Genomic DNA, 22118 nt, shown 5'->3' on the forward strand with positions numbered 1-22118 from the left:
GGTCAGTTAATTACTCCAAATTAATGAATGTAAATCTGAGTCGTGGCAATAAATTGTCAAAGATTCGAAACTGAAATGAAGGTCGAATTCTTAAATTTAAAATGGAATAAGATGTAATGAAGGCAAAGTATTGCTTAAGATATTCGGATTGCTCTTCAATGTTGGGGTTTACTTTACCTTTGCATTTAATGCCATTTCACTCATATCTAACCTTTCTTTATTGTTGTCTTAGTGATTTAATGAGCCCCCTTTTTTTTCTTTTTTCTTTTTTTTCTTTTTTTTTAAATTTCGCTTGCTTCTGTGCCGACACTAGCACAGTTCTTCTTCTTTTCTTTTTCCTTTTTTTTTTCTTTTAAAAAATATAATAAAAATATTAATTTTTTTTTTTGGTGATGAGAGAACCTCATAAGTCATAATTACTTTTCGAGAGTCTGTACTGTAAACTCCACATTCTAATCTTAGTTGGCTTACATTGCTCATAGCTTACTAGCTCAAATCAAAAAGACTAATAAATCATTCTGTATGAGTCGAACTTGTAATCTTGTGATTACTAAATTAACAACCTTACAATTTTGTTGGGTTGTCCCTGCAAATACCAATTTTATCATTGTAGTCCATTGCATCATTTATAGTCAACATTTTAATACGGGGTAATTTAATTTCAATCAATTTGATTTTTCCAGTAAGAAACCACCAATTATATATATCATATCTTTTGCCTTGATGTATTCATGGAAGTGGCAAAAGATGAAGCAAATTAACTATATGCTAGGATTTGATTGAATATAAGAAATAAAATAGGTCGAAACAAATTATTAAAATTTTAATAAACAATAAAAAAGGCAATTACTATATGATGAAGTATTTGTCAACTTAGCAATGTCTAGTTAAACAAGACTACGATAATGGAGTCCTAATCTGTCCTATATATTCAACTGAGTATAAGGAGCCAATGAGGCAGTCTATGTAGTGGCCGGTAGAATTAGATATATATAGTTTTTTTTACCCCCCTCCCCCCATCTTTTTTTATCCAAAAGTACGGGTAATAATCAAACTTCGTTATCTTAAGCTATATAAGTCATTTTTCACCTACTCAACTATTTTTTTCCGAGATATGAGCATAAAAAAAAATGTTGCACTATGCACTAGAAAAGTAGTTACGCTTGCAGGTAGAGGATAATGCTAAGTTGTTACAGGATCACTGCTACATTATTAGTTGGGCATAGACTAAATAGAGTCTGGACAAAAAAAGCATTACAAAAAGAGGAATGGGATGATGATATTAACGACCGTTAGTAAGAGGACTAACGGCATTTTCCTTGCACGGACTCGGTGGTAGGCTGCTCCTCCCGGAAGCAACAAGCCGTTGCACGAAGCCTCCTATTCGCTGTCCGTTTGTTTCCGTCAATAACCGCTTGCCGCCAAACGGCAACGATTCCACTCCTCTCTCTCCCAACACGTCCTCCACTTTCTCTCCCAGTCCACTCGCAAGGCCATTTGCCTGATTTCATCAAAAAATTAAAAATAAAATTACTAATGATTACCAGCAATTTGAGAAAGTAGCTACGAACAGATACTACATTGTAACGGAGTTAATAGTACTCAAAAAAAAAAAAAAACAGCAATTACTAATTCTCTTTTTTTTGTAAAAAAGAAAAAAAAAAGATAAAGGAATTATGTTGTCCATACCTGGATTCTCACGTAACCGTTGGGGTTCCAAGTGAAGGCGTTGCCAAGCATTTGATCGACGGTTTCGGAAACGCCGTCAAGGACAATGCCTACAACGGACGCTGTAGAGCAATAGTCGTTGTTACGGAGTTTAGAGTTTGGCGAAGCGGAAAACGAACCGTTACCTAGAGAGAGAACCAAAAGGTCATCCACGCCTGTTACGGACGGAAAATCTCGCTTGTTGTGCAAAACGTGAGTAACGGCGGCGGCGGTTGGGTTGTTCATGACAAGTCCGCCGTCTACGGCCAGACAAAAGGTTTTTCCGTCGACGGACTTGAGTGGAAACGGCTTGAAAATGGACGGATTAGCTGACGTGGCGCGGCACACTTTCCAGAGCTCGAAGTCAAAGCTCGCGGACTCCGAGGCGTCGGCACGGGAGAAAACGAACGGCGCTGAGCTGTTCAGGTCAAAGCAAGGGACGAGAAGCGGCTTGCACGTGTCCTTCAACGTCAAAACCGTTCCGTCCTCTCTCCTCAAAGCCTCCTTCAACACCTTATCCATACTCTTTCCCGAAAATTTCCGCCGCCTGCCAAAAACGCCGACGTGCTTCTTTTTGAACAGCTCCGCCTGCTTCTCTCTCACGAACGCGAAGGCTTCCTTTGCCGTATACAAAGGACGGCCGTTTCCTCCGTCGGCAGTCAACATTGTGGCGAAGATAGCACCTATTCCAGTACCGGCGATAACATCGAAGAAGTCGGCAATCCGAGCATTAGGATCGCCGGTTTTCGCGCAGATCTGATCCTCTAGATGGATCAAAGCAGCAGCGGAAACAATGCCGGTAGTTCCTCCGCCGTCGATGCAAAGAACACGCGTTTTCCTTCCTTCGCAGTGGTAAAGCCATTTCTGCTCGAGCTTAGAGAAAATCTCCTGCGTCATCTTACTCAGCTCCGACTCCATCATCCCTACCTTCAACACAACTTCAGAGAGAGAAAAGAGAAAAAAAAAAAAAGCAAATACAAAAGACAATCTCAAATCTCAAATCTCAAGGCGAGTGTTAAATCAGTGAATGTTGTTGAAGGCTACGAAGTGTGAGTGTGTATAGAGAGGCATAGAGCATGGACTGGACTACAATAGGGTGGTGCCGTACTGAAAGAAAATCCGTGAAACATGAAAAGCCCTCACGCTTTATTTCTGAGAGGCATTTATGGCTCTTAGTTGTTTCTCTCTGTAACAGTCTCTCTCTCTCTCTCTCTCTCTACAGGATGCACACACTCACAGTAACAGCATTCTCTTTCTCTCTCTAACAGTCACACACAGAGTGTGTTGGAGAAGGTACAGAGAGACACTGAAGAAAAGAGCACTGGTGCGTTATATATAGTTGTGTATATATATTTACACACGCGCAGATTCTTTTGTTTTAATTTTTTTATGTTCCGCACCCGGAGCCTCAGATGTTCAGTTTACGATGTTGGTTGTAGATTATTACGGTGTACTATACAGTACTCTATTTTTTTTCTTTTTAGATTTCCTTTTGTTTTTTTTTTTTAACTTATGTGTATTTGTTTATTTAATACTGTACTATATTGCTACTACGTGCTCAGTTATTACGGTGTAGTGGTGTACTATACCTGTAGTTTTAAGAGCGCGTTAGGTAAGCAAAATAAGTTATCCTATACTCCTTTTTTTTTTATCACTTCACAAAAGTGTTTGTTAAAATATGGAGTAACTTTAAGAAACCTGAACTATTATTTTTTTTCCCAAAATGTATTAATAGTAGCAATTAAGAAGTTACAAGCTGAGAATATATTTGGTGTAAGTGTACAAATAATACACATTTTAACACATTATTATTGGCTAATAATTTCACAAACAATATTAGCTTGCTAGTTGCAGTTTTGTGTTATTTTTAGTTTGCCATTTGTTCTTGCATCAGAAGTTGTTGTGCCTGAGACAGTGCGGAATTCGTTTGGACGGATCTGACGACAAAATTCTACTCCGTATTAGATTACAAAGTCTTCAGGCAACAAGTTTAAATTGAGTGTGTCACCGGAGTGCAACCTACTTTCAGAATTCAAGAATCCTATTCTTTCCTCTATATAAAGTGATGTGAAACATTCAAGCATACAATAATTCTAGTATTCTACACATAAATTCTTCTACAAATCCTGATTAGCTACACTCTTGAATTAATCTGCTCAATCATCAACTACAACATGGAATTGTTCAAAAGGCGATCAAGTGTTATAAATTGAACGGGATGTATATTCCATAGAGGCGTGGTGTCTTCTATTGGTTAGAAAAGTGAGAACCTGTTGGAACGTTGATTCCAAAAATTCTATCAACTCAGAAGATGATGAAGATTGGGTTTGGTATGAATGATTAGACCATAATGTGTATGAAAAATCAATTCAACCGTTTGTAATCTTTGTGATTATCTAGTGGAGTTGGATTTCACTTTTGAGTGGCCTCGCAAACGTAGGAGAACTTTTCTCTAAACTGCGTGAACATATCGCGCGTTCCTGGTTCTTTTATTTTATTTATCTGCTTTTATTTTTCCTATTCTATTCATCTCTATGTCTGACACAAGTCATAATCCAGATAATTAATTTTTCTAAAATTAAGTAGGAACCAACTAAGTTTCTTCCATTCAAGACTTACGAACTTTCATTTGGTATCAGAGCTAGTGGACATAATTTGTTAGTCCAGCATTCTAGGTGTTTTCGTGTTTCTTGACCTCAAGATCGACATCAATTGCGTACTGTGTGTTCTGCCTTACCTGTGTTTAAGTGTTTTAGGATGGACAAAATCTTGAGACCATCTGAGCTAACAGAGCCTAACTATGCTTGCTGGAATGCTCGCACTAAAATCCATCTCAAGGCACAAGGAGAAAGAATATGGAGGTCTATGTTAATTGGATGGGAGCATCCAACCAATGCTGGTACAGTTAAAGGTGATCCACCTATGCCAAAACCTGAAATTGAATGGTCAAAAGCTTAAATTACATTAGCTAACTACAACAACAAAGCATTGGATACAATTTTCTCATTGATGCATGAAGATCAATTCACACTTATTGTTGGCTGTAACTCTACAAAAGATGCGTGGAAAATATTGGAAACCACGTATGAAAGAACAAATTATGTAAAAAAAAATCCAAATTACAGTTGGTTCAAACTTATTTTGAACAACTCGGGATGAAGGAGGAAGAAACCATATTAGAGTTTTATGCATGGGTTAAGGAACTTGCAAATCGGGCTACAGTCCTTGGTGAACCATTCCCCCAATCAAAACTGGTAAAGAAAATTCTCAGGTACTTGCCTCAAAGTTTCTGAATGAAAGTAACGGCAATTCAAAATTGTCATCTATTTTATGCTTTAATGTTGTACTTCAAAATTGATAAGTCCTATAAATCGTCTAAGTATATATCAAACTTCAAATATATGTGATGATAACTTAATAGAAAAATTGTCAAAATTTGTTTTAAAAAAGACATGTTATTTGAAAATCAATCATATAATGAAAGTATAGGTTTTGGTATCATAAAAAATGGGAAGAAATTATTATGAATAATGTAATATATTTTTATGATAACAAATGTACTGAGAAATTAGGACCAACCAACTTTTATTTTTAGACTTAGGATTTTTTGTTCATATATACTTCACGAAAGTCTTCGATAGGGTCAAACTATACCACTTGAAAAGTTAATATCCATACAATGGTGCACTATACTCAACATTACTACTTGGAGAGTAAATAACTAGACAATAAAATATTTGAAACATTCAAGATTCTGAAGAGTTCAAGACTAGGAAACCTGAAAGAGTTAAAGATCAGAAGATTCGAAGAGTACAAGACTCGGAGAGTTGATTTGGTTGAATTATCAATGGTTGATGAATTTTCAAAACTCGGATACTGGTAGTTGTCCATGAAGCTAAGTGCAATGAGATCAGAAAGTAGTCAAGGTCATGAGAAGTTCAAATTTGACAAGTGGCTTTTTACCATTTTGATTATCAAGTGACATTCGGCACAATCCCAGTAATGTGTTTAAAACATTCCAAGTTGTATAGTGCTCAAAAAGAATGTTGCCAAGGTTTCAAAAATTACCTAGGTACATTTATTGAGATAATTAAATTATCCAATTTTGGCTAAGAGATGTTGTCTTCTTTTAACACATCTTTCCTCTACAGAAAACTCACAATTTACCTGCTGATAGTGTTCACAAATATGAACGTGTTATACTTTCTATGCCTAGCATTGCAGATGAATCTGATGAGCCAGAAGAAGCAAAAGGCCTAGAACTGAGAAAAGTTTTAGCTCTGACTTCATAACCTGTCTGACTAAGATGAAAGATATAAATGAACTGTATGATCAGTTGGTATGTTAGTTGGTGTTAGAAGAAGAGCCAAAAACCTTTGAAGATGCTATGTGCTCAGTTGACTCCACTTTATGGAAATAAGCAATCCAAAGTGAGTTGGACTCCATCAAGTCCAACCACACTTGGAAACTGGTAGAATTACCTAAAGGGTGTAAACCCATAGGTTGAAAATGGATCTTCAAAAGGAAATTGAGACCAGATGAGTCCACAAAAAGATTCAAAACCCAGAGATTTGGTGAAAATTACTTTTATACGTATTCAACTGTAACAAAAAATCTCAAACATTCGTGTTCTGTTTGCTTTAGCATCCACGCACAGGTTGATAGTTCATCAAATGGATGTTAAAACGGCGTTCCTGAACGGTGATCTAAAAGAAGAGATCTACATGGAACAACCTCATGTATGTGTTGCTCCAGATCAGGAAGAAAAGGTATGCAGACTACAAAAATCTCTATATGATCTAAAACAAGCCCCTAAACAGTGGTATGAAAAGTTTCATAACAGTATAATAGACCTGGGATACACTACTAACAGGTCAGATGTATGCTTGTATACCAAAGATATTGAATCGAATGTTGTGATTATATGTCTTTATGTAGATGACATGCTGATTTTCAGTTATAACATAAAAACTATTAATGAGACCAAAAGGGTACTATGTGCTAAGTTTGACATAAAGGATCTGGGTGAAGTCGATGTTATACTCGGAGTAAAGGTTCTCAAAATCGACAAAGGTTATCTGTTGTCACAAAGCCATTATGTAGAAAAACTGTAAAAGAGATTTAATAGTTTTGATGTAACCCCGGCTAAAACCCCTTATGATCCAAGTGTCAAATTATCAAAAACCATGAGAGAAAGTGTGTCTCAAGAGGAATATGCAAAAATAATTGAGAGTCTAATGTTCTCGATGAACTATACTAGACCCGATATTGCATTTGCAGTAAACAAGCTCAGTTGATATACACACAACTCGAGTAGTTCCCACTAGATTGCACTGAAACGAGTGCTAAGGTACTTGAGGGGTACCATGGACTAGGGACTTGACTACTCAAGATTCCTAATAGTGATGGAAGATTTTTGTGATGCAAACTGGTAAATAACAATGAAGATGTCAGCTTAACAAGTGGATATGTATTCACTATGTGTGGGGCTACTATACCGTGGAAGTTGACTAAACAGTCGTGTATTGCTAGATCGACTATGGAAGAAAAGTTCATAGTCCTAGATCTAGCTAGCCAAGAGGCTGAGTAGCTAAGAATATTTTTGGCAAACGTGCCATTGTGAGGCGTCCAACACCTACTGTACCTATACATTGTGATTCCCAAACTGGCATTTGTGTTGCAAAAAATAGTGTTTATAATGAAATGAGAAAACACATAAGAGTCAAACATGAGTCTGTAAGGCAGTTACTATTAAACGGGGTTATCACAATGGAATTTGTGAGGTCTGAGAGGAATATTGCAGATCCTCTCACAAAAGGCTTAAATCGAAAAGTCATCCTTGAAACATCAAGGGAGATGGGCTTAATTAAAACCAATGAGGTAAGAAATTCATGATGGATCCCACTCCGCTAGTCAAACGAAGTCATGGAAAGACTTACACTAAAAGTTGTGGTACCAAGTAACCATGAATTACTTTGTAGCCCTTTGTGGATGGTCTATACTGAGATAGACCTGATAGAGTAAAAGTCTATATAGAGATTGACACAACAAGGGTTTAAGAATAAGTCAAGAATTTGACTGTGCAGAACCTTCAAAATTAGAGTTGACGTGAACACTTGAGTTTAAAATTTTACTAATCTAAGAGTTCAAGAGTCTTCTCACTCTCAAGGAAAGAAATTACTCAGTGGTTTCACATGTCAGTTCAAGCCATTGGCACTAATATTAAAATCAGCTCTTGTACTTCGCTTAGACGTTCTTCTATTATCGCCTTTCTTCTTAACTATGTGGGGGATTGTTGGGTAACAGTAAATTAAGGAAAAAAGGCTTTTCGCCTCCATAATTTCCACCTAATTTTGTAGATCACCGTGTGACCACCTTGAAGCAGCAGCTGCTGTAACGTGTTCATCACTCCCTTTCTATTTGCTATTCGCGCGCACAATTGTGGCTAGTAAATGGAGGAGTTGCTATGTTCATTACTATAAATAGCAACTCTTCTAGTCTTGAAATACTCGAACAACATACATCACTTCTTCTTCTTCTTTGATACACGCATAACGTCTGAGCATAATCCTTCTAGTTCAGTTTTGTGTTTGTCTGTCGAAAGCTTACGATGCCCTAGTCGTATAATGTTTTTAAGGCAGTGTAGCAAATAAACACGTCACAGAATAATTAGTCTTTCTTCGCACTCAAAACAAATCCCAGCCTATATTCAAAGTACTGTTGTACGACATTGCTTATCTTTCCAATTCATTCACACATATTTTATAACATGCTTCAATTCAACCAGCAATCAGCTTGAATTGATCATCTTCTAATAAACCCATAATGGTATTGATGGCCTTATTGTTGTAATCAGTAATGGTGATTTGTGCATCAAACTATTATTCCTCTATAATTAATTCAGATGTTCCATTTACATTTATTATGGTAATGTTTCTATCTTGTCACAATAGATTGCCAAACTCACTTTCTTTGAGCATGAAGATAGACCTTAGTATGAGCCATCTAATAGGCATAATTAGTGCCCACTAACTGTGGAGATTTTATTCCACCATCCATTCTAAAACAAAATCAAGAAGCTAACTGTCATCAACTAAGAATTCCAAGTTTAGTATTCATAGGATTAAGTAGTTTAACATATGATCTACTAGCAACTTAAGCCAACTCTGATTTGATACCAACAGAAATTTCTCTTAACATTGTGAAATGCTCAAAATTAGAAATTAAATCACCTTAAAAATATGAATATACGTAGTGTACCAAATTGTGTTGTTCCAATAACTGAAGCAATCAAGTAGGTGTGCAGTAAAGTAATAAACAAATGCAAAGAACACATGTTTGTATGCACGATCCAAAGTAACCACTCCTACATCTGTTGGGCTCCCAACTCAATAGAGACCCAATCTATTATCACAAAGTTTGGTATGAATTACAAAAATATATGTTCAAGAAAATACCAAGAATCTACCATATTCATGTAAACGCCATCATAGAATCAAGACTAATTGGATTAGGGCCAAATAGCCCCACATTAGACTCGAGTCTTCTCCTCGATCCTTCCTACCGTGAAATCCCTTCACATGAGTTGTCATATTGAATGACTTGTAATCTTTGTTTAGCATATTGAGAGAGAAAGTGAAAGATCTCTATTTTGAGTAACTCTGAGCACTCCTTTCTCTCTTTGAAAATCCAACTATTTGTAAAACGTTTAGCTTTGTAACCGCCTGTCTAGCTATCGGAGTTTCATTATCTAGAAAACCCTTTGTAAATGGACATGTGGAGGCCTTCAACTGAATATCAACTACTTTGAAATTAACTTTGAATAATGTCTCTTTTATACCATTTATACCAAAATTTTAACTCAAAGATTCTTGTTGCAGTCGAGCCTTCATGGAATTTCCTGCTCGAGCCAAGTAATACCACAAACACTAGTACATGCACCTACTCTCCAATACATGGACTCCGATCCTTAGAAATGTTTTTGTCAAGAATTAAGCCACCAAGGATTTATACCAAGTATAACATTATTTACAGGTATTTTAGTAAAAGACATTAATTGAAAATTTTTCATTTATTTCAATATATAGAAAATTGTACAATACACCTTAGGATACATGTTGTAGCTACTTGGAGTTCTACTTGTCGATTTACAAATTATATTTTTTGAAATGTTGAAATAATGGGATAACGGATTGCATGGTGCCGTGAAGTATAGTAACAATTCGATCAAACTCTGCATACATTTCATTATAATGCAAGTATATATGATAGTTCAAGTGTCATGGTTGGAGTGCAAAAAGTCAAAAGCTGATTAGGAGGGAGTGAATACGATGATGCACAGGAACAGCAAAAATAAAAAGACAATTAAGTGAGAAATGTATTAGATTATGGTTGAAGCGTAGACTAATTATAGAAAAATGAGTTTGGAGCATTAATGGAGGCCGGCCAACAAATTTTGGTAGCAAAAAATGGAATAAGAGAGATGGGATGAGTGTGAGTTTGAGTGTTGGGGTCGATCTGTCAATTGGCTTCTCTTAGAAATGTGTCCTTTCCATTGCTGGTGATGCCACCCAACGTTTTTTGTCACCTTCGACGCAAGTCAAACTTGTACTTCCAATTCATCAACAACTTTGGATTAGCTTGCTCACAATGCCGATACTGTTGAGGATGCATGCATGGGAGTAGCCAAGTGGCATCTATCTGAATCACTTTTGTGGTACAATAAATAATTCTCCGATCCATCGAATTACTTATAAATGTATATTTATACGCATGTTTTGATTTTGATAAAGATCGGAAATGCAATCTTATTACCATAGTGGCGTATCATATGGCGGGGAAGTAATATGCATTTTGTGTGTATTGTTTGTCACTATCAATAGGCAAATTACTATCCACACAGCTCTTTGTGGATCACAGTCCAAAACAGTGTCATAAATTTTATGAATTAGAATAATGTACTTTATAAGTTAGAATAATGTATACTATATGTTAGGATGATATACATTGTGTGTTAGAATAGTAAAATTTTTGTGATAAGATAATGTACTTTATGAATTAGAATAATGTACATTATGATTTAGAATAATGTACACTATGAGTCATAAAAATGTATGTTGCAGTCCACGCAATAACTACAGTTTCATTGAACAATATACACTCAAATATGTGAAACTGTTATTCAGTTTCATTTTATATACACTGCGGTTTCATTTCATCACAATTATAACTTCATTTTAATTCAATTACAGTTTCATTTGATAATATAAAAACAATATGTGAGACAGTTTCATTCTAGATACATTGTAGTTTCATTTTGTAATTAACACACAAAAAATACAAACTCTGCTAAAATGTAGCGACAACCGTTTCTTTACTCAAAAAATAGGACCGTTTTTAGGCTATGGTATACAATATAACGGCTGGCCATTTTCTGAGATGGGCATTTATGATTTATGGGCCTGATGATTTAGGGCAATCTGATTTCGACCTTGCCACGGACGCAGAAATGGGCCTGGGCTCCTTTCCTCCTGCAGCATAATAAATGAATTGCTTAAAGCTTATAGCCTTATAATATACAGCAAAAAGAGAAGGGCTGGGGACTTCTCTTATCCACAACTCTGGCTCATGGCCTCACCGGTTTTTCTATCTGCTTAACGGCGAAATTATCAAGTCAGTGTCAGTCACACTAAACAGTTCACTTCCGCATTTAGTCGAACAAGTTCCGAGCATAAAATGGCAATGACTTTCTCGCCGGCGGCTCATGTTCGTTCGCTCTACCCACAACCACCTGCCAACAAGCCTAATTCTTCCAAACTCCTGCTTTCCCTTCGAGGTACGCTCTAACCTCTCCGCTTAGTTCTATGAAGTAGTCTTTTTCTTTACAATTTTTGGATGGAATTTCCTTATTTTCACCTTTTGCAGATGGCTATTCCACTTCAGCAAAACTTGCTTCATTGAGCGCGGCGTCGAATTATGTGAAATTGCAAATTTGTGCAAGGGAGCTTGCTATGAAGCCTCTTGTTAAGCGCTCATGGAAGCAGAGGCAAGGTTTTTTTAGGCCGTTGTCTTGAAATGTCGCTGTCCGTTTAGGACTAAAACTTTGTTCTCTCATTTTGGTGGTTTTTCAGAACCGGAGTGTTTAGGTGTGCAACCATAGAAGAAATAGAAGCTGAAAAATCTTTTATTGAGGCAGATGTTGTAAGTATACAGAGATGTTAAGGCAATTCGTTTAGAAGAAATAATGTTTGATTGCCGCATATTAGAATGTTAAGATAAATCCATTTGTTGTTCCAGAAAGAAAGGATGGAAAAGACTATTGAGAATGTTAAGTCCAATTTCAACTCTATAAGGACAGGGAGAGCTAACCCTGCAATATTGGATAAAGTTGAGGTAGAAAGCTGTTTGCAATTTCTAGTTTTCCTTATGGAAAATAAAATGTCTCAATCTTTGAGACGTGTTGTGTGTGTGTGTTTGTAAATATATCTTGGATTTTATGAGCTGTGACTAATTATGTTTGTTTTTTTTTTTTTTTGGATGATGGCTCTTCTCGATTTGGCAGGTGGAGTATTATGGTACTCCAGTCAGCTTGAAGAGCATAGCTCAAATTAGCACTCCTGATGCAAGTTCTCTCCTGGTACAGCCCTATGACAAATCCAGGTACCATCCAGTAATCATATTCTTAAAGATCATGAACAATGTCTCTTTTGCTTTTGCTCCAGTCGTGCAAAGAAGTCACACAAATGCTTTTGCTCCAGTCGTGTAGATACACAGATTATTTATTTATCTGTTTATTTTGGATTTACTGCATTCCTGCACTTCTGTTGGTTTATGATAAGTTATATGATCTTGTAGTTATTGACTTATTGTCCATTCTAGTTTGTTGATATGTGCTGTGATTTTAACCCACATGATATATGTATTTACGACATGGTGGTTCTTGTTTAATCATAAGCCTAAAAGCTATAGAGAAGGCCATTGTCAACTCTGATCTTGGTATGAGTCCTAATTCTGATGGAGAAGTGATAAGATTAGCTCTCCCTCAACTGACAGCTGAAAGGAGGAAGGTGTGCCTTTGACCTCTTTCGTAGTAAGGGCATGTCTTATTGATTCCAATTTTAAGCATGACTATTTCATATGGCAATTTAAAAATCTCACCGCTGCAGAATACAAAATTGCTATGTGAGAGGTTAATTATATACTTTGCACACTTTACACATTTTAATTTTAACATTCTTAAGTAGGTTCTACTGCCTCTGATATACTTGGTCCCAGCTTTTAATTAGTTTTCCTGTGTACACCCCTGGAGTTCCTTTGCTACATATGGATCATCTTTCAATCAAATTTCAGTTTGATTTGAGATTTTTTGCTAATATAAGTTAATGAAACATGATAATATCATTTTCTTTCTTTTTTCCATTGTGTAGGAGTTGTCAAAAGTTGTGGCCAAGCAGGCTGAGGAAGGAAAGGTACAGTTTCGCAGTAACCTGCCCATTTCCTTTAACTTATTTCTTAAGATGAATGTTTTGATGGTAAACCATCTATACCAATTGATAAAATCCATAGTTTATTACTCGTTAGTCTGGATGAATTCATCTTTTCCTAATAGATCATAGATGGCTACAAGTCTAAGACTCTTAACTTCTGATGATTAACTAACCCTCAATTATGAATGTTAGATGTTGTACTTAATAATGCCAATCAACGACTCTTTATGCACACACCATGCCACCACTAGTATGATAGTTTTCACTTAATCATGAATTCCTCCATTAAGAATAGAGTTGCTAAAGGCGTGAACCATGCCCTGCATATCTAATTTGCAACCCGTGTGTCCCTTACAACATTCATTGAAAAAAAAAAATTTCTTGACTTTTCTTTGTTTATATTTATAGGTAGCTATAAGGAATATAAGAAGGGATGCCTTGAAATCCTATGAAAAACTTGAGAAGGTTTGACGTCTTTGACTTCTTCCCTCCTCTTTATTGTTGGAGACTTGTACTTCTTTTGGTGACTTGTACTATCTTTCGCAGGAGAAAAAGCTATCTGAGGACAATGTAAAGGATCTGTCTAATGATTTGCAGAAAGTGACTGATGAGTACATGAAGAAAATTGAGAGTATCTACAAGCAAAAGGAGAAGGTAAATATTGGATTAGAAATGGTTTCGATTTTCTCAGTGAGTTTCAATTTTATCAGCTCAAAAATCCATGATCCAAACCCCAAGTAAAACAAGAGTAAGGAAATAGAAGTGGAAGAAATATTATAGTTAATAAACCCTTGCCAACTACTGTGTAGTGTGATGGTACCATTCCAAATAGGTTGTCACAGGATCAAGCCCCGGCGGTGGGAGCATTGATTCTTTGGATAGTTAATAAATCCTTCTTCACCCGCGAGTGGCAACTCAAATAATAATACGTAGTATCTCATTAAGTATGCCTCTCGATATCAAAGTTTATACTATTAGTGGAGTAGTGAGACTTTGAGAAGATGGTTTTACTTAGGTAGCTTATAAAGCTAGCCTCCTTTCGGCTTTCGCAGATACTATCTAAAACTTGTAATAATTGTTGTGACAATTATCTTAATATATTTTCATTTTAAGTGTGGACTTGTAACATGGTTTTATCTTGGTTTTGGTCTGGCAGGAGTTGTTGACAGTTTAGAAGCCGGTTTTGTACAAGATGTAAATTGAGTTCTGTTGCAAATGTAGTTTTCCCGAGATCTAAGCGCATGTTGAGTAATTGAGTGTGTTTGTGTTTCAAATTGATAAATTTGTACAATTGTTTTCAAAGTTTTAATGATAAAGGGGGGCGTGTGGTTCAAATATTGGAACGGAAATCAGAATCAAAGTTAAATATTTGGTATTCGAATATGCATTAGTAGATGTATACAAATTTATTCTTCCTCCCCGTTGAACAAGTGAATGTACTAACATTGATAGGGGTTTTGAGTTTAGATGCTTTAAGGCACTTCAAATTTCTTTGGGAAATCTGTTATATTTATGCTAAAGTAGGAGTTAAACATTACTCCGTAACATTTAATTGGATTTTAATTATTATTTTTTGACAAGGATATAATAAGTTTTTACACTTATATTTTTTAAAATGCAATTAAACTATAGAAAGCTTTAAATAAATCTTCAAATTTTATATATATATATATATATATATATATATATATATATATAAACAATTAAACCACCTATATAATCAACGTTTACTTGAGTGGCATTATGAAGGTCTCATTTATGGGGCTTAGGGGAAGGAATTTTTAGGGGAGGAATGTTTCAAAATAAATTATTATTTTTAAGTTTTTCATGCTTTACCAAGACTATGTTTGGCAAATCTAGCTGAAAAAATAACTGAAAGCTATAAGCTAGAAGTTAAATTTGACCTAGCTGAAAAGGTAGTTAAAAGTTGAAAAGCTATAAGCTAGAAGCTAAATTTGAAGAGCTGTTATGCGTAAAAATGTCGTAAAAATGTTTGGTAAAATTAGTTTTTTAATAAGTTGATGGTCATGGAAAAATGGATGGCAATGGCCGGCCAACATTGCAATTGGCATTCAGGATTACTGTTGTGGGCTTAAGCCCCTGAGAACGCGTCACTGGCGATGTACAAGGCTAGAGGGCCTAGTCGGAATTACGGGGAAGTTTTGGAGCTTTTTATACCTATGATTGCTACTGACAAAACAAGGATAAGAAAACAAAGCTGAAGAAGTTTTGGAGTTCTTCCTCTCCCAATGATCATTAATTCAAATCACAAAAAATTCCTAATGAAAAAACATCTAAATCCTAAGCTTTAAATACTAAAAGAAGCAACAGCCATAAACCGTAACCTGCATGAAAATAGGAAATCATAACAATAAAGAATTCAAAAAACTGATATAAATGGCCTGATGAATCTGGTTTATGAAGCTGCCTTGCGTCGTTGATATGTCCTTCCAACGAATGCATCATCACACCCCTCCAAGTCCGAAAAAAAGCAACCAAAAGTTATCCAAGTGCTCCCAAGAGGCGTCCTCAGGAGCTGCGTCGACCCAATGGACCAAAACCTCCTTCACACCTCGATTTAGCCATGACTTAGACACTGACTGGGGTTGTGGTAAAACCCTTACATCGTGAAACGGGGGAAGTTCCGGTTCGGCGGTCGGGGGGTACCCTGGTATGCAACGGAAGCTCTAGTTGGTATACATGAAAAGCTCAAAGACGGAAGTTCTAGCTGGTATGCAACGTCCCCCACGCGTTTAGTGACGTAGAAGGGACCAAAAAACTTTGGCGGTAGCTTGTGGAATACTCGACGATTGACGGAGAGCTGGCGGTATGGATGGAGACGAAGCCAAACCCACTGACCTACAAAGTACTCAACATGGCGGTGAGTCTTGTTGTAAAACTTAGCCATACGCGTCAGAGCAGCCCGGAGATGATCACGAACCAACGCCCAATACGTATCGCGATCCTGAAGCGCAACATCGACTGCGTCAAGCTTGGATGCTCCAGGTTCATATGATAAGAGAAGCGGAGGGTCACGACCGTAAACAACGCGGAACAGGGTAGTTCGGAGAGCTGAGTGGTAGTAGGTGTTGTAGCAGTATTCAGCCCAGCCCAGGGAAGATAATCAATCCACTTACGCGGGCAATCGCCCACCAAACAGCGTAGGTACATTGCGATTGTGCGGTTAGTAACCTCAATTTCACCGTCCGACTGCAAGTGATAAGACGAGGAAAATGACAATGTAGTCCCGCTGAGGCGAAACAGTTCTTTCCAAAACGAACTCGTGAATGTCACGTCCCTATCACTGACAATGGTCTCTAGTATGCCATGAAGTTTGACCACGTTGGAAAAAAACACACTCGCACTGAAGCCGCGGTATAGGGGTGGACCTTCGGCAAGCCTTCAATGAAGTCGAGCGAGATACCGTTCCAGACAAGCGATGGAACCGGTAATGGTTGAAGGAGGCCTGCGGAGTGTAAGTTCTCCCATTTGCAACATTGACAAGTGGGGCAGTTCCTCACGAACTCGCGAACAGCCCTGCGCATTCCGATCCAAAAAAATTTGCGGGAAAGGCAAAAAATTGTCTTCTGGGCTCCCTTGTGTGAAGCGTCATGGAAGCCTGAAATAATAACCGGAATTAGTGGGGATTGTGAAAGAATAAAAAGCCTACCATTATAACGGATCAGTCCGCCATCCAACATCCAGTGCGGTCCTTCAGTGCCATCCCGAATTTTATCCATCAAGGTGAGAGCAGCATCGGAAGCCGTGAGTTCACAACGGATGTAATCCAGGAGCGGAGAGATCGGGGCTGAAAGTGCCATGAGAGTAGAAGAGTCCTCATCCCGACGAGATAATGCGTCCGCCACGGTATTAAGATTACCTGCACGGAACTCGACTTCGAAGTCGTACCCCAAGAGTTTACTAATCCAATGATGTTGGGGTGATGTCGTGAGGCGTTGTTGTAGCAAAAATTTTAGGCTATAATGATCGGTCCACACGGTGAAGTGGCGACCCCATAAATAGTGCCTCTAATGGCGAATAGCCTGCGATAGCCCAATCAGCTCTTGTTCATAAGAAGCGAGTTTCTGATGTCGAGCAGAAAGTTGTCGACTGAAGAAGGCCACCAGGTGATCATCTTGGTACAAAACTGCACCGCCTCCGACACCTGAAGCATCACACTTAACGACGAACGATTTTGAAAAGTCCGACAGTTGCAACTCTAGAGTCGTGGTAAGGGCAACTTTGAGTTTCTGAAAGGCCTTTATCGCCTCGTCTGTCCATAAGAAACTGTGTTTCCGAATTAATGTTGTGGGCTTAGGGACCTGAGAACGCATCAATGGGCGATGTACAGGGCTGGAGGGACTAGCCGGATGTACGGGGGAAGTTTTGGAGCTTTTTCTACCTATGATTGCTACTAACAAAACAAGGATAAGAAAACAAAGTTGAAGAAGTTTTGGAGTTCTTCCTCTCCCAATGATCATTAATTCAAATCACAAAAAATGCCTGATGAAAAAACATCTAAATCCCAAGCATTAAATACTAAAAGAAGCAACAGTCATAAACGGTAACCTGCATGAATATAGGAAATCATAACATAAGGAATTCAAAAAAACTGATATAAATAGCTTGAGGAATCTAGTTTATGAAGCTACCTTGCTTCGTTGATATGTCCTTCCAACGAATGCATCAATTAAGGTTACCCAGTCTGGTTTAAGATAATGAAATGTCATGTATTTCAATCATTTTTTTTAACCTGGTGATCCCAATTTCGCGAGACTAATCCTAAACCCTTTCGTGGAACTAATCATAAACCCACAAGACCCTGCCTCTAAAGTCACTGCGAAAGTAAATCGCAAATCGCGCAATTCACCCACCGATCAAGTCCTAGTCGCATTCTTGGGCCTTTTTCAAACCCTAAACACTGCCACCTCCCGGTCATGACCTTTAAGTCAGGCAACGAACTAATTACGCTAAGCCCGGGCACAATCAATCTTTATTTTTCATATTTGAGATGATGAATTTTTGGATGAGAGTCTCAGTACCATAGATTATATGAACTGTTTCCCCTGACGGGCCAAAAATTTATTAATCTATACTTTCTGGATTTTGTTCGTTTTATTCAACTAACTTTACTTCCATATCTGGTGCAGAAATGACAATCTATGGAATTGCACCAATTCATACCGCAGTTACATTAATCTCAATCTGTAATTCAGCTTTATTGTAGATACAAGAAATCCCTACTGGAAAATTTGGGGGAAAAAAAAAAGCCTCTCATGCCTGTGTGAGTGAATAGCGGGACTACTTCTGGAGGAGTGAAGCCAGGTTGAGTTCAACATCGTCTTTGGCCTTTCGATCAAATGGTTCATCACCAATGTATAAGTCTAGAATTGATCGACACAATAACTTGCTCTGTATGCTTCCCACTTCCTTCCCATCAACTACAAAATGAAAACGATGCTATACATTTAAGCAACCGAACAGAATACATTTGGATGAAACAAGCATACTAAAATCTTAAGAACATAAACAGAAAGATCAAATTTCACAAGGTGCTATCTAGCAAAACTGATAATATAACCCTACTACTTTGGCGGTTTAATGATACTCTTAAAAAACCTAAATCATTAGTTAAAAGTAAGAAATTTCATAACCAAGAAATGTCCCTATCAAAATCTCTATGCAACTCTGAAGACAATGAAATAAACATCTTACTTGTTGTCTGGAGTATGTAGCCTGGCTCCCTTGAGAGTTCTATGACAGCTCCCCGAGGTATTTTGATTTCATCTCTGAACTGGGAAGTGAACCTGCAGTAAAAATGAGTACTTCAATCTATCATTTAAGGGAGGGGAAGCAGGGTGGACTAAAGTATTTGGTATTGAACCATGAACAATATTGTATGCAATTGTCTTTCCTAGTCGCACAATTAGGAATTTATATGTCAATGAAGAGAACAAGAAAGGAGAGTCATAAGCAAGTCTTAGAGGGGTAGGAGAAGAAGGAAAGAATTAAAAAAAAAAAAAAAAAAAAGCTCAGTAGGTCGTGAAGGGCCAAGTCCAACAATTGGTAGCTAGGGGGATTGTGCTTGATCCTAACAAGTACTATCAGAGTCAGGTCAGGGATTCGAGTCCCAAGATGAGTAAAAATTGTGCAATTAAGACTGGCAAGTGCTAAGAGGGGGAATTGTTGGGCGGAGGCTGGTGAAGGGCCAAGTTCAGCGCTTTGCCTCTCGAAAATGTGATGGCGGTCTAAAAGGAAATAAAGTTGCGCCTTCGCTATGAGCTCTAACTTTTGGCGTAGTGATAAGCGCTTGATCCTGCTTATTAAAGAGCTCTATTACTTGGGCAGTCCCAACTTAGAGAATTTATCCATTTCTTGTTCCTGATAAACTATTTGGTCAGTAATAGAGCAAAAGGACATTCCTCAAAGTATTTCAAAACTGGCTCGCAAAAGTATACCTTGAAAGCAATTCCTTGTCATCAGATCCACCAAATTTGCGTAGTCTACTTCCAACAGACTCTTCGAAAGCACTACGCACAGAACGAATGCTTAGTCTTCCATACATTATTTGAAGCCTAACAGTCGCACGTATATCCTTGTCCATAAGTTCATCCTTCAAATCCTTTCCCTTTGACTCAGAACCAGAAAGGCTCTCATATTTCTCTTTCAGAATGTTCTGTAAATCAGCATCATTGGCATAAACACCTACATTTACATGTTGAGGTCCAAATTAGGTCAAAACATGCTTTAATTAAAATCAAGATACCTTAAACTGGAAACCAAAACTTTAAAATTTTCATCAATGTTTTAATTTGGCAACTGAATCTACCAAGCACTAAATTTCACATCATATATATCATCATAATTATGCTAACATGATTATTAATTAGCATTACTCGAGAATTTGGATCCAATTAGTCAGGGAAAACTGAAATGATGAGTAAAAATTTGAGCTTTAAGCTCCCAAAACTAATAAGGGCTATTAAAAGAAGAAACAAAAGCTTGAAGAATAACAATGCCATACCAAAAGCATATACATCGATGTTTTTCAACCCCAAGATAGCCTTCTTCCTTAACCCAATTCCAAGAAGTCGCTGCGAGCCCTTTAGAACCGACGGGAATGAGATGCCGCTTCTCGATTCCGTGGCCGGGGCCGAGCCATCAGACAGAGAAAGAGAACCCCACAACGGGGAGGAGTTATTTTTGAAGGGTGAGAAGTTGGAGAGCAGGAAATTCAGTGGCTGGTTGTGGGTGATCTGCGAGATTGCGATTACGCCGCCGGCAGCAACAGCGGCGGAACAAGCGGCGGCGGAGAGGAAGTGAGGGCGGGAGGAGGGGTGGCTCGGTGGCTGAGAAAACAAGAATGGGAAGCCCAGAGAAGCCATTGGTGTTGCCGCTTTTTTGTTCAGTTGAACAGTGAAATGTGAATACTGATACCCACTAACCGCCTATAAACTATGATGTTATAAATACTGCAGATCGTGGAACTTGATTTAAAATGTTATTTACATTAATGAGTATACATGCACAATTATTTTGACAAGTCAAGTTAAATTTCAATTATATGTCTTAAAATTTTGATTTGTGGCAGCTCTACAAATTGTAATTCAAATGCTAAAGTAGTTTTCCAGTGAATTCTTTAAAATTTATAATTTTAAATAGTTTGCATTAAAATTTCAATATAGTTTGTTATTTTTAATAATACCCATATTAAATATCAATTCGTATTTTAATTGCAACTAGTTTTATACGCGCATTGCGCGAATGGGTTAATGCCCAATGTTTATATTTAAATAAATATTTGAAAGTATATCAATGCAATATTATATAGGAGAAGTTTATACATGGGTAATTGAATGTCGAATTTTTTTTATTTAAATATCTAACACAAAGTATATGAATCCAAGATAATATAGAAAATTCATTATAATTATTACTAAAATAAATGTTTGCAACCTTGTAAAATCTATAGTCTAAATATTTGGTCTAAAAATGATAGTCTAAATATTTGGTCTAAAAATGATAGTCTAAATAAATACTACTTTTAATTTGAATTTTTCTAAGTGTTCTTAATTCTTTTTTGAGTAACATTGTCATTGTCTTCATCTTTACTATTTGTTATCTTCCTTTTTGTTGGTAGTGTGTTATTTGCAATTCGGTTATTGTTGGTAGCAGAGATGACAATGTCATGCAATGAGATTATGATATATATAGGAGCTATGAACTTTCCTTTAGGTGTTCTGCTTGGGGTTCATTTGGTTCAACCATTATTGTTGAATGAGTTATTGTGGATAAAGAAATCCCTAGTTTAAGAAAAAAGAATAAATAAATTAATAAAAATTTAAAAATTTAAAATATTATGTATTCCAAAGATATTAAAAGGTAGTTTCTCACTTAAATTTGCTGGGTAATGGGTTATTTGAGTACCTTCATTGTCAACAAATCCCCAAAGTAGTTAATATGATTGGTTTCAAACTATTCTTTTTTATTTTTTTCATGGTATTAAAGAAATACATATGTATCATTTTTTTGTGTAACTACTAATTTATTTAATTTAATAAGAGTAAAATAGAGTGATTCCGCTTCAATTTGTTGGGTTATTATTTGAGTACTCTCTTTGTCAATCAATCCCCAAGTAGTTAATATAATTAGCTTCAAATTATTTTAAAATTTTTTTTTCATAGTATTAATAAAATATTTGGTAAATAAATATATAACATTATTTTGTACTATAACTTTGATATTTAATTACAAGATATTGTAAAAATAAGATAATGGACAATGTAATGAATATCAATTGATAAATTCGAATGTAAAGAATCTTTGCATGAGAGAAAATAAAGACAATATAACTAATGAAATTATTTTCTCTTATTTAATTTAATTTTTTAATAATGGATAATTTTTTCAAATAAAGGTATTATA

The 22118-nt window shown here is 36.7% G+C and overlaps 3 protein-coding genes across 3 annotated transcripts; 1 reads left to right on the forward strand and 2 right to left on the reverse strand.

Moving 5' to 3' along the window:
- Positions 1-1146: 1146 nt before the first annotated feature.
- LOC116025834 (probable inactive patatin-like protein 9) lies at positions 1147-2994 on the reverse strand. Its single transcript, XM_031267195.1, has 2 exons — positions 1690-2994; positions 1147-1501 (listed from the first exon to the last, which is right to left on the reverse strand). Exons 1-2 carry the CDS (start codon positions 2626-2628, stop codon positions 1283-1285), a joined length of 1158 nt encoding a protein of 385 aa, XP_031123055.1. The 5' UTR covers positions 2629-2994; the 3' UTR covers positions 1147-1282.
- Positions 2995-11291: 8297 nt separating this feature from the next.
- On the forward strand, positions 11292-14673 carry LOC116024672 (ribosome-recycling factor, chloroplastic). The gene is made up of 10 exons (XM_031265623.1): positions 11292-11542; positions 11632-11752; positions 11838-11907; positions 12004-12099; positions 12269-12366; positions 12662-12773; positions 13134-13175; positions 13602-13658; positions 13740-13847; positions 14350-14673. Exons 1-10 carry the CDS (start codon positions 11443-11445, stop codon positions 14365-14367), a joined length of 822 nt encoding a protein of 273 aa, XP_031121483.1. The 5' UTR covers positions 11292-11442; the 3' UTR covers positions 14368-14673.
- A 3571-nt stretch (positions 14674-18244) lies between these two features.
- LOC116025744 (fatty-acid-binding protein 1) lies at positions 18245-20619 on the reverse strand. The gene is made up of 4 exons (XM_031267075.1): positions 20218-20619; positions 19652-19898; positions 18909-19000; positions 18245-18634 (listed from the first exon to the last, which is right to left on the reverse strand). The coding sequence occupies exons 1-4, from the start codon at positions 20576-20578 to the stop codon at positions 18495-18497; spliced, it is 840 nt and encodes a 279-aa protein (XP_031122935.1). The 5' UTR covers positions 20579-20619; the 3' UTR covers positions 18245-18494.
- Positions 20620-22118: the final 1499 nt, after the last annotated feature.

Source organism: Ipomoea triloba, chromosome 7 (genome assembly GCF_003576645.1).
Source record: "Ipomoea triloba cultivar NCNSP0323 chromosome 7, ASM357664v1".
NCBI classification, from domain to species: Eukaryota; Viridiplantae; Streptophyta; class Magnoliopsida; order Solanales; family Convolvulaceae; genus Ipomoea; species Ipomoea triloba.